This window comes from Brachypodium distachyon, chromosome 2 (assembly GCF_000005505.3).
Source record: "Brachypodium distachyon strain Bd21 chromosome 2, Brachypodium_distachyon_v3.0, whole genome shotgun sequence".
In the NCBI taxonomy this organism is placed as follows: domain Eukaryota; kingdom Viridiplantae; phylum Streptophyta; class Magnoliopsida; order Poales; family Poaceae; genus Brachypodium; species Brachypodium distachyon.
Genome location: NC_016132.3, coordinates 26,005,030 through 26,021,840, shown reverse-complemented (window position 1 = coordinate 26,021,840; position 16,811 = coordinate 26,005,030). Strand labels below are relative to the sequence as shown.

Below are 16,811 nucleotides of genomic sequence, written 5' to 3'. Positions count from 1 at the left end.
CTAATATGTATATATACATGTTCTTATCAAGTAAGAAACATAAGTATTAATGAAAATAAGAGAATCCTCACAAGTAATTATGAACGTTATTTGTAAAAATCATCATATATTTCCTAATTGTCCTTGAACATCTTTACACGTATACTACCTCTATAAGGCATATATATGAACATGCATGTACCTAGGTCATTGATTTGACAAACAAAACATGTATATATACACAAAGTATACCATGCATTAGAAACTATCATACTCCCTCCGTCCGGGACGAAGGGAGTATATGAGTTTTGTAATGATATATTTTTTTCATACATGTTCAACATGCATCATGCAGGCATGCTACGAAGTTGACTCCAACAGAGGAGTCACTATATATATAGCTATCTCTTATGATATTCATGCCTGTTGATCGGACGGGCTCCGCATACATGCATGGGACGGAAGGAGTATATGTGTTTTGTAATGATATATTTTTTCATACATGTTCAACATGTACCATGCAGGCATGCTACGAAGTTGACCCCAAGAGATGAGTCACTATATATATAGCTATCTCTTATGATATTCATGCATGTTGATCGGACGGGCTCCGCATACATGCATGCATGTTTAATAAATGTACAACTTGGGACCCAGAAGAGGACGTGAGTAACATGCAAGTCGTACATGAACAACCGAACTATGTGTACATAAAAAATAAAATATTACAAAGATTACATAACATAAAAATCCAGTGGGATTCGCCGATATAAGCCACTGTCAACAAGCAGCTAGTACAATCTTTTGTCTCTTTGTCACCTGTTAGCGACTTAATTGTCCTTTTTTTGCGCGCAACTTAATGTCCCCTGATGGAGTCATGGATGGATCCTGTCGCGGCCCCAATTACATATATAGATAACACATGTAGGATTAAGCTCATTGTTGCATTCGAAACCCGAACTTGCTCTCTATCGACATAACGACAGATCATAGCAACATTCAGCCAGCAATGAACATAATACAACATGATATAGCAGAACACATAATCGACACGGCGGGATATGATTCACATGTTTCCCAAGATGCCAAGCATGCACACATATCCTAAGATTGATACATCACAACTCAAACACACACATACAACAGATATAACACATAGTTCAGATTTTAACTTGAGTTCATAAGTGATACAACCACATCGAAAGTCGAATAAAACACAGCGGAATAAGGTTCAAGTAGTGCCATAAGATGGCTGCAAAGAACACCTTCGGTCAGTGGCGGACCCAGGAACAAATAAAAGAGGGGGCTAACTTATGATACACTCAAAAAAAATTCTAAACGATAATAAAAAATTGCACTGTACTAAATGTACGCGATCAACGACCCAAACACTTCAATCGTTCTCTAAAGCAATAAAAGTTAATCTAAGGACATTTTAAATGAGAATGACAACATGCCATAATAAGATTAAAAGTAGAAATACAAAACATACCACTAAGTTCTGACGATGGTTATGGATAAATGGCCTTTGCGATTCTTGTAACCTTGAAATGTCTTCAAAATAACCCCATCTTCAACGGCTGAAAACATTTATCGTTCAATGCGTGCTCGTTTATTAAGCTCGATGCGTGCTCGTTTATGCTCTGCACTACTTGAACCTTGTAATCTTGGATAGAATATCTCCATTTAAGTTAAAAATAATCTAGTTAGACCTCGAACAGCAAGCATCGTGGATCATGATTCATAAATCACTCAAACTTTCTAATCCAAACACGAACCAAAAGCAATTGGGAACTGGGTTGGAATCAGCTAATCAGTCCCTGCAGCCAATAAGGGATCTGCCTCCACCTCGTCGCGTGCTGTGCAGACCCCCGCCGGGTGGCGATTGCTGCTGTGGCTGGGACAGGTGGCTAGGGATTTGAGGATCTTAGGGCTAGGGTGGCGGCCGGCGGCTTCGGTTTCTTCGTTGCCTGAAAATTGGGGAACAAGGCAGGCGGGCAGGGAGAAGACGAGTAGCCGCGGGAGTTGATCAATCAGGCAGATCGATCGACAGAGCGTCGTGATGTGCTTGGGCTGCCCGTGGCATGGCCTGTACGATGTTGGGTTGGAAGAGTGGGGGTGCTACGCCGGGCCTGGATGGATGGGCTATGCAGTCCGGAGTCAAATACATGGACTAAAAAGTCCTATATCTTGTATCAACTAGCTGGGCTAGATCCGTGCTACAGCCCGGGTAGCACCAACAAAATCAACCCAAGGGGCTGACTACTCGTCACGGTTCCGGTCACGGTCGAGATCATTATCGCTCTCCAGTGGGGTTTCCTCTGCAAAAATGTGTCAACAGCAAGGGTGAGTTCTCAGGGTACTCAGCAAGTCTTACTTTCGTTCATTTTAATTTGTTCCATGACATGCTCATCAGTCAAGGTTAAAGAGTAGCAAAAGATTGCAAGTGAGGTCTCTTAGACAAGCAAAAGTCCAGATCTGAACCAAACGGACCAGCACCTAAACCATCATGGTTTCCATTCTAAAGGACATCATAATAACATGTAAAATCACCTAGGTTCAATTCCCAAACAGTTCTGAAATTTTTGGGCAGCATACGAAACAATTGCTAGCAATGAACATCAAGTAAGCATGTAAAGGACAGATTTGTACCATGATGTCTTTCAACAAGTTTAACCACTTAAACAACACATAAACAGGTCATACAATGTATTAAGATCATCTAAAACATTGCATCAAAGGTGGGGAACAATCTGGACATAAAAGCATAACCATAGGCATCACAACTACACAATTAAGCATGGCAAGAGACAAGTATTCCAGATTTTTACCAATCTGTCCAGATTTGTAATACACCTTAAAAGCGGCCTAAAGCATGTCAAATGTAACCCAAAAGTGATACATAATCATGTCATGCTATTACCTAAACATAGGAAGCATGGCATTCACTCACAAGTGACATAAAACAAGATAAACTAGCTTAAGCATGATAAGGAATGGGACAAGCATGCATGAACTAGTTACCATGGCATCAATATTATACCAACTCAATGGATATAAGCAAGTATGCATAAGCATCAAGTATAAACCTCAGATTTAAACAATGGAATGTTATGACAATTCCAATTGGCACATAGGACTAACACCAAGTATGAGTGACTCTAACTCAAGTGTGATATAACCAAGCATGTCCTTGACCGTGGACATGGTTATTCGAATAGATTTTATCCCTGCAAGGGGTGTACAACTTTACCCTCACCGAAACATCTCATCATTCCGTAGAAAGCGGGATGATAATTTGTTACAAGACCTTTACAACACTTCACTCTAACATACTAGCTGCCCATAGGTTTATTCCAGGGCGCTTCTAGAAAGCGTTATCCTGGTCCATAGGTTGCGGTCGAAGTCCAAGTTTGTTTATGATCCATCGAATTGTGGGGTATGTTCCAATTTGCAAGAGAGAAGCACAAAAAGCGACACCATGCCCTTTTTAATGGGGACACCATGTCCGAAGACCAAATCCAACCAAGGAAAACTACCAAATGAAAAATAGCACCCACCATGTTAGAGCTAGGTGAATTAGTTGGTCAAGACTGTCCCATAACAGTCAATGAGGTAGTACGATTGTGGCTAGGATCAATGGCACAAGAATTCGGCCCTTAATTGACCTAAGTGGGATAAAGACCAAATGACGGGTACCCACTCAAGTCTACCAATTTTAGTTTCAGTTTTAATTATCATAGAGACATCGCTCTCTACTCATGGCATGCTGAAAAACAATTAAAATATAAGCTCAACATCATGCTCAAGGTTACCAAGTCTACCAAGATTCCAAAAGCATGACTCGACACTTATCATACAAACATGGATATACAAGATGAAGAGCATAATCAATACCAATTGACTAGCAAAATATAAGATTACCACAATCAACCCTTACTCATGCCAATGACCAACATAAGCAAGTAGCGAGCAATTTGATCACCCCGCTCGTAGTCCGAATCGTTCTCACTAAGCACACCCTCTTCGTCACCTATTGCAAGAAGATGCAAAAAGATCCAATAGAAGGCAAATGAGTTCACCACACATCATCCAAGTACATAGATAAATAATGCAATATGATGCCATGTGAATGATGCATGATGCACAAGTAGGGACATGAAAGGAAAAACGTACAAGAGCACATGATTAAGCAAACTTAATTAAATAAGCACTTTATGTTTGATTGGAACATAGATTATTATGCACAAGGCTTTATTTTTCTCAAAAGCACATAATGATACAACACATCAGAATGTAGGTAATGTTAAAATATGCATTTTGAAATTTGATTCACTCGAAACGGAGTTTCCTAACTCAAGTTATGAATTTTCCCTTTAAACGGAAAAACAACTTTGATAAAAGATTTGGGCTTCTCAAAATAACACAAGATATACAAAAATATGATGTCATTTTTAGCATCTATCATTATTTAAACAGGGGTATAAGTCCCCAAATTAATTGAAATATAAAGTATAGGTTTAGTGCATTATTTAAAATATGGTAAACATTACTTGAATGCCATTTTATCAAAATATGCAATCTTAACAGTGTGAAAACACAACACACATAACACCACTGGATAGAGATTTCAAAAACAAAACTTTCCCAACTTGAATCACATTTTTCTGATACCGTATGAATTTTCTATGCATTTTACAAGATCTATAGGCCTTTCTGCCTATTTCTGAAAATACCAGCGAGATTAATTCGAAAATAACTAATTTTCTTACTTTTACCAGTGGACCTTTGGCTGGTCCAGATCTGGTCAGCATAGAGTAAACTGGGCCTACTTGTCATTGGCTAAAAGGATGGAGCTTTTTGGTGTAAAGGGAAAATAACAGAAAAGGGAGAAAGAGCACAGCACGTGCTGGATGCTGGATCGGGAGTTGGGCTGGGTCTTGTACCTGCAGATCGAGCTGGGGGGAGATTGTGGCCAGAGGCCACCACGCACGCCATGGCCGGTGGCCAGAGCTCGCCGGAGCAGGGCCGGTCTACCTCTACAGTACACGAAAACACACGGGATTTGGACTGGAAAAGGCGAGGAGCTCACCAGCTTCGTGTTGACGCGGTCACTGCAGCTCGGCAGGCTCAACAAAGCAGGACCACGGCGACGTCGGGCGGCAGCGGCACAGTCGACGGAGACGACGCTTCCGGGTGATGGAGCTGCGACGAAACCTTGTCACAAAGGTGCGGAATGGCGAGGCAAAACCAATGGACAAGGTCGGAATGTCGGGATCTCACCGGAGACAACAAATCGAGCGGAAGAAAGCTTGGCCGGCCTCGACGAAGATGAGCTCGATTCGCTCGTTTCACTGCGCAATCGAGGAAGGGAGAAAGTCACAGAGATTCTAGGTGACGAGTAGAACAACATGACGCAGTAGGTGCAGCCATTACTCACCTAGAAGAGCTTGACGACAGCGAGGTCCTCCATGGCGGCGGCTTGGGTCGGGAGCTCGGGGAAAAAGGGGATGAAATGGGAGCTAGGGTTCCAGGGGGAGCTTAAATAGGCATGGGCTACGGCCACGATGCAAGGATGAAGATCTACGGCGAAGAGAAGCCCTGCCATTGCCACCAACAAGCTGCCTCTACGTGGAAGACGAAGCATGACAGCTGGGACCCACCGGTCATAGAGAGAGGAGAGATAGAACAGGTTGAGACCTTCTGGAATTGCACTTTGATAGCAGTTTTGAGGGTCCTAGACACCTCCAAATTGCACCAAACTTTGCAAGGAGTTGTATTAGATAGTTATGGAACTACAGTAAAAATTTCAGCTCAAAATAGTTTTGTTTCCATTTTCTAAAAATTGAAAAGCAAAGCTGATGCCAAATAGGCTGCAGCTGCATTTTGAATTTGAACTAGTGACCATACCAAATTTTGGATTTCAGAGTTGGCACTCCTATTTCCAAGCTTGGCGTTGATAAAAACTATTGCAGACCAGATTTGAAAACCAAATGCAAAGAGGAAGGTTTTGAAATTAATTTATGAAACTACAATTGCATAATGCAGTTTTTCACTTAATTGATGGAAACAAATAACAAAGTAACTCCAAATCTGTTCAAATTCAGAATTCAAAGAGATCAACTTGAATGATTTTGAACATAGATTGTACCAAAGGTTGCAAACAGCACATAGAAGGCACAAAATCAAAAGTTTTAGTTTTCCAAAGCTTTCCCTGGAGATGATTTTAACAAAGGCAGGGTATGACTAATGCAATGCAAATGCTCATGGATTAAGATGCATAATCAAACTTAGGGCTTTGGGTCACTACAGATCCCTAGAGTTAAAAAACACTGCTACAAAACACAACATATGTGACCGGTCATGAGTGACGGGTCTTTCCCGCCCGTCACTGATGACCCTCATCAGTCATGGACATATCATGTCCGTCACTAACGACCCTTTATTAGTGATGGGCGTGCCACGCCCGTTCCTGATGACACCTCATCAGTAACGGGTGAGCAAGACCCGTCACTGATGATCCATCATCAGTAACGGGCACGGGACGCCCGTCAATAATGGTCCAATGTAAGAACTTGCAAAATTCACAAAAACACATCAGTATATTTTAGGGTTAAGGGTTTGGTATAAAATACACCCCCACCTCTTCTCTCTATTCTCTCTCAGCCCCGCAGCCACCCTTCTTCTCTCCCCCGAACTCCCTCTGCTCCCTTATTCTTCTCTCCCACGAACTCTCTCTGCTCCCTTCTTCTCTCCCCCGAATTCTCTCCCACGAAGGCCCCTCCTCCAACTCCATCTCCCCCTGCGTCCGAGCCCCCCCTCCAACTCTATCTCCCGAGCTCCTCCATCAGCCCCGCGGCCTCCCTCAACCTTGACGCCGCCATGGCTTACCGGCCACCGCCTCCGCCATGGTAGCCCGCCCCGGCTCCGCCTCCTTTGGATCGCAAGATCGTCATCGAATTGCAAGATCTTCATCAGAACGCCAGAAAAGTATTCCAAAATTACAAAAGATAAAACCAACAAAAGCACCATGACACAGTAACAAAAACTCGACAGATACGTATAAACGGATCTGCGAGTACACAAACCCAAGATCCACAAGATCGGGTTCACTAAACCCATGGGGATTGAAAATCTCTGGCCCTGCAGCAATGCCCGTTGAGACACCACCACAACAGAGGAAGAACCAGAGCACCTTTATTCGCTACGGCATTGCAACCTCCGTCATTGCGTTGCCGATCGGAACCAAACAATTGAAATAGTCAAGCACTTCTGTATACTCTTAGGAGGAACCGAGGTTCCCCCAACCTCGTAGTGCCAAGACAGCGACCGGAGGCGAGGGGAACGCTAAATCTTCAATGGTGACGGTTAGGACAGAGCTCTCATGGCTAGTGTACATCAAAGATGCATATGCTATAGCTAGGCCGGGGCTCACTACGACGGGCCCACCCAGGTGTAAACAGGCCGGAAATTCACGAGAGTCCAGACACGGAAGCGACAAGGTGGCAAGCCCGCACAACTTTGGACTAGCTGAAAAATATGATTGTCTCAAAAAAAAGCTGAAAAATATAAGAGCGTGTGAATACCATGGAAATTGAGAAATTTGACAAAATGCCACGACTTTCTTCGTATCTTGCCCCAAACGCACGCCCTTCATTTTTTAGACAAAATAGCACATCTTTCTTTCGCACTTTGACAGAATGACATTTTTTTTATTTGTTAGACCATTTTTCTGACTTGGTCCCACCTGTCATTTTTTTTGGAGCACATTGCCATGCCTATTCATGTCGATCGATTGGATCCCACAAGCCCAGAAGCTAGCTACAACGGCTTAACAGAGAGAAAGGAGAAGAGGAGCCGCACATTCGTCAGGCCGCCGTCTGCCGGACCGCCGCCATCGGGCCCCCGCGTGGATGGCGACCGCTGCAATTACGGAGAAAGATTCTTATACTACCTACTCCTGTCCGGCAATAACGGAGTATTAAGCAGGCAATTCCGGCAGAGTACTTGAGCGAGCACGGACCATACTTCTTCGCCGCCTTGCAAGCCGCCGCGTATTGCGTCCTTTTATGATGGCACTGCGAGAGCATCGGAGGAACAGATTACACATGAGGAGGATGAAATCAAAACCCACCAGTCGCCGCAGATGCGAAATGGGAGGAGAGGAGAGGGGCGACCGTAGGTGGGTGCTCACTCACCTGGTGGCAGGTCTTCACATCTCCCTTAGCTTCCTTGAATCCGTGGCGAGGCGGTGGCGGCGCCGTTGCTCTCCGTGGCGATGCTCTCCACGCCGCGGGCCTCGTCCCTCTCCTGGACGTCGTTCTCATCGGGAGGCGACGGCCTCGTCCATTGGTGGCAGCGGCGATCACGTACGTGCGGCGGCGACGGCGGCGGTGAGATTTCCTACGGACGCGGCGACGATCGCGTGCGGCGTCGACGACGGCGTTGCGATTTCCTACGGAGGCGACGGCGCGATCTTGGGTAGCCGTGACGGCAATCACGTCCAGCGGCGACGGCGGTGATCTTTCTTTTTTCCTCCTATGTCCCGTTCGTTTCTCGTTAAGCCGCAGGGGTCTAGCAAGCCAGGTTCTGCCATTCAATCAATTCACATCAATCAACGTGAATAGGCAGGGGCAATGTGGTCCAAAATAAAATGACATGTGGGACCATGTCGAAAAATGGTCTAAAAATAGCCAAAAATGTCATTTTGTTAACGTGTGAAGAAAATGTGTGCGTTTGAAACAATGCACGAAGAAAGATGTGGCGTTTATTACCTTACCGCCCTGCGTGAAAAAGAAAAAAATTCGGGGCTTGACTCCTGTCGTGCTCTGCTCAACACGGCCACAAGCGCCGCCTTGACGGGACTCCCGCCGGCGGTCCGAATCCAGCCTCCGACGCCGGTCGGTGCCTCTGCCGTCCGCCCCCACGAAGCCGCCTTCCCCTCTCCCAATTTCATGCGAGTCTCGTTCTTCCCCAATTTCGTTGCTTGCGTGGAACCCTAGCTTGATCTTTCCTCTAAAACCCTACCTTGTTCTAGCAGTAGAGGAGGGGAATGATACCAGAAATGTGAGATACGATTTCTCCTCCCCTCCGTTTCAACAAATCTGTTTGTGTCACCAAAATTCCGCCCCCGCAGAGGCAGAGATCGGCGGCTGAAAATGGATTTCCCAAGCTCGCCGGCGGCCGTCGTGGCCAAGGTGCTCGATGACGACGACCTTCTCCGCGAGATCCTCCTCCGCGTCGGCTTCCCCACCACCCTCGTCCGCGCCGCGCTCGTCTGCACGCGCTGGTACCACCACGCCGCCGACCGGGCCTTCCTCCGCCGATTCCGCCAGCGCCACCCGCCCCGGCTTCTCGGCTTGTACGTCGGAGACGTGTTCATTCCCCATACACTCGAGTTTCTTCCACGCTTCGTCCCGTTGCTGACCAAGACCCAAGAGCTGGAGCTCGCCACCGTCCTCTGCCGCATGGCAACCTTCAGCTTGGACACCATCCACGGGATGTCGATTAAGGAATGCCGGAACGGCAGCATCTTCATCTCCGGATTCCGGAATCACAAATACGCATATGAAGTGCACAGCCCACTGTTCCCTGAGAGAGGCGTGGCTGTCCTCCCACCACCTCCACCACATGCAGTGACAGATGACGCCCATAACCTTCTCTTGCTTCCTTCCCAGAGGAGGTGACTGTTGCTTATCGTACATGTGGCTGGCAATAGAGAGCAATGTAATCCTATCGGGAAGGTATACATGTTGCGAGATGGTGTCTGGGTCATGCTTACCAAAGTCATGACACAACTCCTCCATCCGCGATGTTGGCCAAAATCTCTACTCATCAATGATAGGATCTACATGGCTGGGGGCACCTTCGACGACATTCTTGTGTTGGATTTGGCGAGCTCCAGTTTCTTCAGTATTCAGCTCCCAGAAGGGGTAGAGTGGTCTTCTGCATATAAACATTGGATGGGATTTCACCATAGAGATGTTGTATTCTCAGGGGCAGATGATTCCAGACTTTACCACTCTTGTTTAGATATTATGTTCTGCAAATGAAATGTGAACTGCTTTAATCTCCTATTGTATGTTCTTTGCTTTGGCATGTGCTGTATGCTTATGAGTGGTTAACATTTCTTTTTTCATCAATACGCTGTTGTGATCAATCCCCTGCTCATGGTGTGTGGTCATTGGTCAATGAGTGGAGAAGGATAATGTAGATATACATAAAAAAGAATTACAGACTTAGTGATTAACAATTGTAAGAATAGGAGTTTATCTCTTGCATCTTTGTTTCTCCTATGGTCATATATGTTGCATTATATGAACTTGGACTGCCTTTGAATTCTTTACCAGAAACTATCCTGTCTCAGATCGTTAACTTGTTATTCTCAGAATGTTGTTGAACTTTTATAGTTCTGTAATGCTGAAGCATGCCATTTTGCACACAGATTTCAATTGTAGATACTTATATTTCTCACTGCCACACTTGGCTTTATGCATCTTTTCCGATTTGGGTATATTTTGATGCTTATTTCCCTCCTATATGACAGTGTATAATCTGATCTAACAATAAGTTTCCTGGGTGACGTTTTAACCTTATCCGAGCAGTTGTTTGTTCTATTTGACAAGTGGTTTAGGATATCGAGGCGTTTTATCCGTTTTGCTGAAACAAATATATTGCATCTTTTGGCCTTTGAGTGCCACATAATAGTTGATAGCCATTGTAGTAGCCGGTTGTCTTACTAGTTCATTTGATATTCTGTTCTTAGTTACTTTCATCCTAATCTCTTTCGTGCTTTGCTTGAAACAGAAGTGCCGCTTGAAGAACAAGGGTTGAAGGAGGATCTTGGATGTTGCCTTCCTTTCTGATAGCCAAAACATCTTAAATTGGCAGTCTAAACTAATAGTTTGTATGTTTTGTACTGTATTCGGATAGACTGTGTTATGTAAACTGGAACAGATGATTAGGATAAGTCTACCCTTGCTGTTTGTAGTGGATGAAGATATCTTATGTTCCGCTCTAGATCTTCCTTCCATGCTGTCCGACTCCTTGTATCAGACTTGTTTGCTGTTGCTTCTTCCGCTTAAAATGACCTCTCTGAAGTCAGACCATCCTTTGACTGATACCCTTTTCCAATCTTTCTTGTTCCTGCCCTCTGATATTCTGGGACTTCTGAAATTGATCAACTTGAAATGAAAGGGATCTTTATGAGCATGTGAATCAGCAACCTCGTTATCATGCATTCCCATTTTCATATATACATTTACTCTGGCAGTAAGTCTGAAAACCAATACAACAGGATATGAAAAACTCAGTTGGTGGTGCGTGTCAGCGCTAGTGAGATCAATGAATCAATCTCTACTGGCGCATAACAGAACAATGCATCATAGTGCCATGACAGTTTGCCTGAAGGTTTTTATTTCGTGGTCGGCCTTTTGTTGCTGTCTTCATCTAGCTTTGATCAATGTTTTTACCTGTTGAAGCCCCAACTTTTGGTGGTCTGTGACCTGAGTAACTGAGCAATTAATCCCAGATGGTTCCTCTCCATCCAAGTTACCAGCAAGCATCCTAGTTGACAGCTTAATTCTTGGTATCAAGTACTTGCAAAAGATGCAGATCTTGGTCATCAAAAAACAGCACGAGTCGAACAAAGAGGATGATGTTAAGATAAGCAAGCAACATAGTATATCACATTCTGTTATGGAAATGTCAGTATGATGTCCAAACAATATTGTAGGAGCATCAACTTCACAATGCCAAGTTTTGCCTTGTGGAGGTACTTGTACGCCAAGGAATGGAGTATGAGCATGCCTTTGGGGATTGTAATGGCTGTATGCACCATGTCACCAACTCACCAGGTTTGTCTCAGGTACTCTCATAAAGGAGAGCTAGAAACCTCCATCAGCACCACCACCAACTCCTATCTAGTGTCTAAGCATATCACCTCGTTTTGTCCCGTAGGGTTCTGGATCTAGAACTAACTAGCTGGTTGGCTTGATTGTATACTATGTAAGTATGCATATCAGAGTATTTTGGATGTAAATTATGATTCATGTCAATAAAAAGTATGTGTTTTGGCAAATTTCAAGAACTAAGAAAACATTGTGTACTTTTGCTCTTTACAATATATCATAAGTGCTAAATTATGATAGGAGTCAAATTATTCTCAAGATAAACAATGAAGGTAGTCCTGTCACTGCAGAAAAGAAACAAGACATGACAGAAAAATGTTTGATTGCATTGGTCTCTTCATTTATATCCATTTGATGTTGGAGAAGGATTTTTTTTCCCTTGAAGATCTCCTTCCAACTGTACTGGAAAAAAGCTCTTTACCGAATGCCGGTGGCATCACCAAGAGCTTTCCATGGGGGCACTCGGCAAAGACTTAAAAAGGCTCTCGACAAAGAATTGCACTCGGCAAAATTATAACAAGAAACTTGGAAAAGAATTGCATTTCGCAAATTATAAAAAGGCTCTAAGCAAAGAAGTTCTCATGGCAAAGTTGGTTTACATGTGCCCGGCCTGTATCACTGCAGCTAGCGCGAGTTGACGGCACATCAATTTTGCCGAGTGTCCGAGCATGGGCGGCCTGGCTTGACCAGCCCCGCTTGAAGCCCGGCGTATCGGGTATTCGGGTCGGGGCTCCAGTTTCCTGCCCGAATCCTCACGTGAAAGCTCAAGATGGATTACAAGTGGTAAAAATATATATTAAAAAATAGGTCCTGAAGTTTTAATAGTATGTTTTTTTAATATGTCTAAAACCTAAAAAGGAAAAGTTTCAGGTTTTGGGCTGGGCCCAGGCTTGGGGTTTTGGCACCGGGCTTTACTGAGCCTGAGGCTGGCCGGAAACCCGGGCTATGCCCAGGCTATGGTCTATTTGAGGGTATCTTCATTCTTATTTGCAGTTTGGCCTCCACACCAACAGTCCTTAACGCTGGGCCTATTTGCACATTCGTCCGAGTCCAAGAACTCAATACCTACCGGCCCATTCAGGCCTATGGTCGTCTGTATAAAGCGTCACGAGTCTATGCGCGTCTCCGCTCCCAGTGACTCGCTTGCGCCTCCACACCTCCTTGCTCCCCAGCTTTAGGGTTCTAGGGTTTCTGCTATCCGCGCCGGCGCCTACTCCCACCATGACGGCCGTGACCCCGACGCAGGAGGAGCTTCTCCGCGCCCATCTGGAAGAGCAGAAGATCGAGGAGGTGGTGATCTAACCCTTCATACCCTGCCCTTGATTCATCTGTCTGTTTGGACCAGGCTTAGCCGATCCGCGCTGCCGGATCGCGCATGTGTGCTGTTCTAGGATGCGTTTTCTCTCTTTCCGGGGCTCTGCGCAGGCCAGTTTTGGTAGATCTTGCAGGCCTTAGGCTTTTGGCTAGGTTGGTGATGCTTGGTATTAGGTGCTAATCCGTAGTAAACTGCCTTTACTGCCGACTTTTAGATAGGACGACCGAAACTCTTGGGCTGCAAATGGTTGGATCTCCTGTACTTCTACCTTTTACTGCGGATATCAAGGATATATCTATGCCCTTGTGTAATTGCAGGCAACATCATGTTCACTAATATTATTATAGCCTTTGCAGCATATATGAACTAGAAATTTATATAGAGAGATTACTGTTTTAGACTATCATCACCTACAATGTGATTTGGAGCACTGAAACCAGCTGGCTCCAGTTTTTGCAACACAGTGTGTCCGGTTACGAAGTAGGCCTGAGTGTAGACTGACAGTAAAGTTGAGGTTGTTGCTAGTGAGAAGCAGTGCTTTTGCTTTGCAGGGAAAATTAAGAATATGCTTTGCCCCATTTCCATTAGAAATATATCTCTTAATATCCTGACTAACTTTAGAGTAACCCGCAGATCTTTTGATCATTGTGCTTCTTGGTCAATTACGAATTTGCTTTCAGATGTTCTTGGCGCACATATAGTGTTTCTGTTCATATTTAGTTTCTCTTTTTACCATTGCCTGTCAGGTAATCTTAACTGGTAGAAATCCTTTGTACTTTCAGGGAGATGAGCCCGTAGTTGAGGATGATGATGATGAGGAAGATGACGACGATGACGAGGATGACAAAGATGATGATGATGTTGAGGGTATGCTGAAAATGTAGTCTTTGTTATCTTTTATTGTTGGCTAACCTCAATCTTATGGAAGTGACTGCTACGCTAAACAAAAGGATGCACAAATATTACGCTCATTCTAACTTTAAACACTAAGTTTTTCTTGTTAATCATTTACTGAATTGCTAGTGTTGGCTGAATTATGGTTGACATGGGAAATGGCCCTGACCAACATGTAAGCTGATGCAAAATATTATACATTGTACTGAATATGCAATAGTACTGCACTTCATGACCGAAATCATTGATTATGAACTTTTAGGATCTTTGACTATATCATATGTTCCTATCTGCATTTAGATGCGCAGTTGCTTTCAGCTTTGGCCTTGTTCAATTTTGAATTTCAGGTGACAATAGAGTATTGTTATTGTCTGAACTTTGAACAGGTTTAGGTCTTGTCATTTTCAGTTATGCCAGTGATAATTATTTCTAACTTGTCATGTGAGGCCAAGCCCATAATGTGTTATTGTGACGTTATGTCTACAATCTTTTGTTTAAAACTTCAAACTTAGTCTGATTGATATTTGTTCTCGACTTTAATTGCAACTGCTCTAATGACCAGGAGGTGATGCAAGTGGAAGATCTAAGCAGAGTCGGAGCGAGAAAAAGAGCAGGAAAGCCATGCTGAAGCTTGGCATGAAGTCTATCACTGGTGTGAGCCGTGTGACTGTTAAGAAGAGCAAGAATGTGAGTTACTGAGTGCTCTTTTGTTGTCTTATAATGCTTTTGGTAAAAAAAATTGCTGCTAACTTCTGTTTCATTTTCAGATCCTGTTTGTCATTTCCAAACCAGATGTCTTCAAGAGCCCTGCATCTGACACCTATGTCATTTTCGGGGAGGCTAAGATTGAGGACCTGAGCTCACAGCTGCAGTCACAGGCCGCTGAGCAGTTCAAGGCGCCTGATCTTAGCAGCGTCATCTCAAACCCTGAGGCGTCTACGGCAGCTCAGGATGATGACGAGGAAGTTGATGATACTGATGTTGAGCCGAAGGACATTGAGCTGGTGATGACGCAGGCTGGTGTGCCAAGGGCCAGGGCTGTGAAGGCGCTCAAGAGCGCCGATGGTGACATAGTCAGTGCTATCATGGAACTGACGAACTAGCCGTCTCCGACCTGTGATATTATGCCAGCTTTACCTTGTTTACATGGGAATACTCGAGTTGTAATGTTTGGTGGTCATCTGTGCGTACTATGCTGCTCTGTGTTTATGAGACTTGGAAGGGATGTCAGAATAGGCTTCTTTTTCATGCATTGGAACAAATTCTGGGTTGGTTTCTATCAGTCTTCTATTTGTTTGAATTCTGGTTGCTTGAAACAACATCATGTGAGTCCCTATGACGGAAATGGACATATCACATCTTGGTACCAACCTCACATTTCATCATGCGATAAAATCCTCCAATTTGACAACATGATTGTTCGAGACCGACCTCACTTTTCTCATTTTTTCATATAACCTGCCAACAGCTTCAATGATTCACGAGTAAACAAAACAGCAAGACATGAGGACGGCATGCTGGCTCTTTGATTTATCTGTTAATGGAATTCTTGTCTTTGTTCCATTGATTGAAGATATATTTATAAAGGGGAAGGAGCACCAATACATGCATTAGTGTTCCAAGTTTTTACCTTCGCGTCCCAAGTTTTGGAAAAATTGGGACACGAACAGTTACATAACTAAATGTCTAATTAATCATTAATTAACTAATAATTAATCCTAATTGATCATAAATAATTATTCTCAACACTCCCCCGATCAATTTGCTCCGTTAATTTGTATAGTTTTGAATCTTCGTGGAATCTTGTAATCATGTAATTTCCTCCAAAATCCTTGTGGGAAAAATATTGAGAAAATAATAATAATATTGATATGTTATGAAAACTCCCTTTAAAAAACCAAATGGGAAAATTAAGGAAAAAATGGTATAACATATTTTGAATATTGTCTCTTGATAATTCATATTGAATTATATGAACAATAAATATGTCTTGTATATTATCCAAATAAACCCCGGTGGGGAAAAAAAAATGAAAAAATGACATATAATCTCATGTTAATATTGTCTCATTAAAAACCTTTTATGAGAAATTGAGTAAAACTCATAATAGGAAAAGAGTGCAATATGATGTTATGAACAGGTTAAATTCAGGTGAATACTACCCCTGATGCTTGCAAATTTTTAAGTCGTCGCATACCAATCCCATATACACATTTCTGAAATGTGGAGTTGGGTAAGGACTTAGTGAACAAATCAGCGAGGTTATCGCATGATTTGGTTTGCAAAATATTTATCTCCCCATTTTGTTGTAATTCATGAGGATAGAGTAGTTTAGGTGCAATATGTTGTATATTGTTTTTTATATAACTTGTTTGCATCTGAGTAACACAGGCAGAATTATCCTCATAGATAATTGTTGGTGATTCAATAGAACCAATACCCCATGATTGCTGTATGTGGTTAATCACTCTGCGTAGCCATACACTTTCACGAGATGCTTCTTATAAGACTATTATTTCAGAATGATTTGTGGATGTAGCCATTATAGTCTGTTTAGAAGACATCCACGATATGGCTGTCCCACCGTGTAGGAACACGAAACCGATCTAGGATCTGGCATTTGGGGATCAGATAAATAGCCAGCATCAGTGTATCCGATTAATTCAGAATCTTGGTTTTCCTTTTGGAAATATAGACCTAGATCTTTAGTGCCT

The 16,811-nt window shown here is 43.4% G+C and overlaps 2 protein-coding genes and 1 long non-coding RNA gene across 8 annotated transcripts; 2 read left to right on the top strand and 1 right to left on the bottom strand.

Annotated features, from left to right (window-relative positions):
- Positions 1-904: 904 nt before the first annotated feature.
- Positions 905-5,763, bottom strand: LOC104582687. Of its 6 annotated transcripts, none has more exons than XR_001406028.2 (5): positions 5,420-5,763; positions 5,263-5,333; positions 4,926-5,184; positions 3,904-4,012; positions 905-2,300 (listed from the first exon to the last, which is right to left on the bottom strand). It is a non-coding gene; the product is annotated as an uncharacterized LOC104582687 (long non-coding RNA). The 6 variants fall into 6 exon arrangements; XR_002963069.1 differs by having other exon boundaries at positions 3,920-4,012; XR_001406029.2 differs by having other exon boundaries at positions 5,072-5,184.
- A 2,984-nt stretch (positions 5,764-8,747) lies between these two features.
- On the top strand, positions 8,748-11,097 carry LOC112270673. The gene has a single exon (XM_024458659.1). It carries the CDS (start codon positions 9,138-9,140, stop codon positions 9,663-9,665), a length of 528 nt encoding a protein of 175 aa, XP_024314427.1. The 5' UTR covers positions 8,748-9,137; the 3' UTR covers positions 9,666-11,097.
- Positions 11,098-13,005: 1,908 nt separating this feature from the next.
- LOC100821920 (nascent polypeptide-associated complex subunit alpha-like protein 1) lies at positions 13,006-15,467 on the top strand. Its single transcript, XM_003568530.3, has 4 exons — positions 13,006-13,178; positions 13,986-14,070; positions 14,660-14,784; positions 14,865-15,467. Exons 1-4 carry the CDS (start codon positions 13,110-13,112, stop codon positions 15,198-15,200), a joined length of 615 nt encoding a protein of 204 aa, XP_003568578.1. The 5' UTR covers positions 13,006-13,109; the 3' UTR covers positions 15,201-15,467.
- The last annotated feature ends 1,344 nt before the right edge of the window (positions 15,468-16,811 follow it).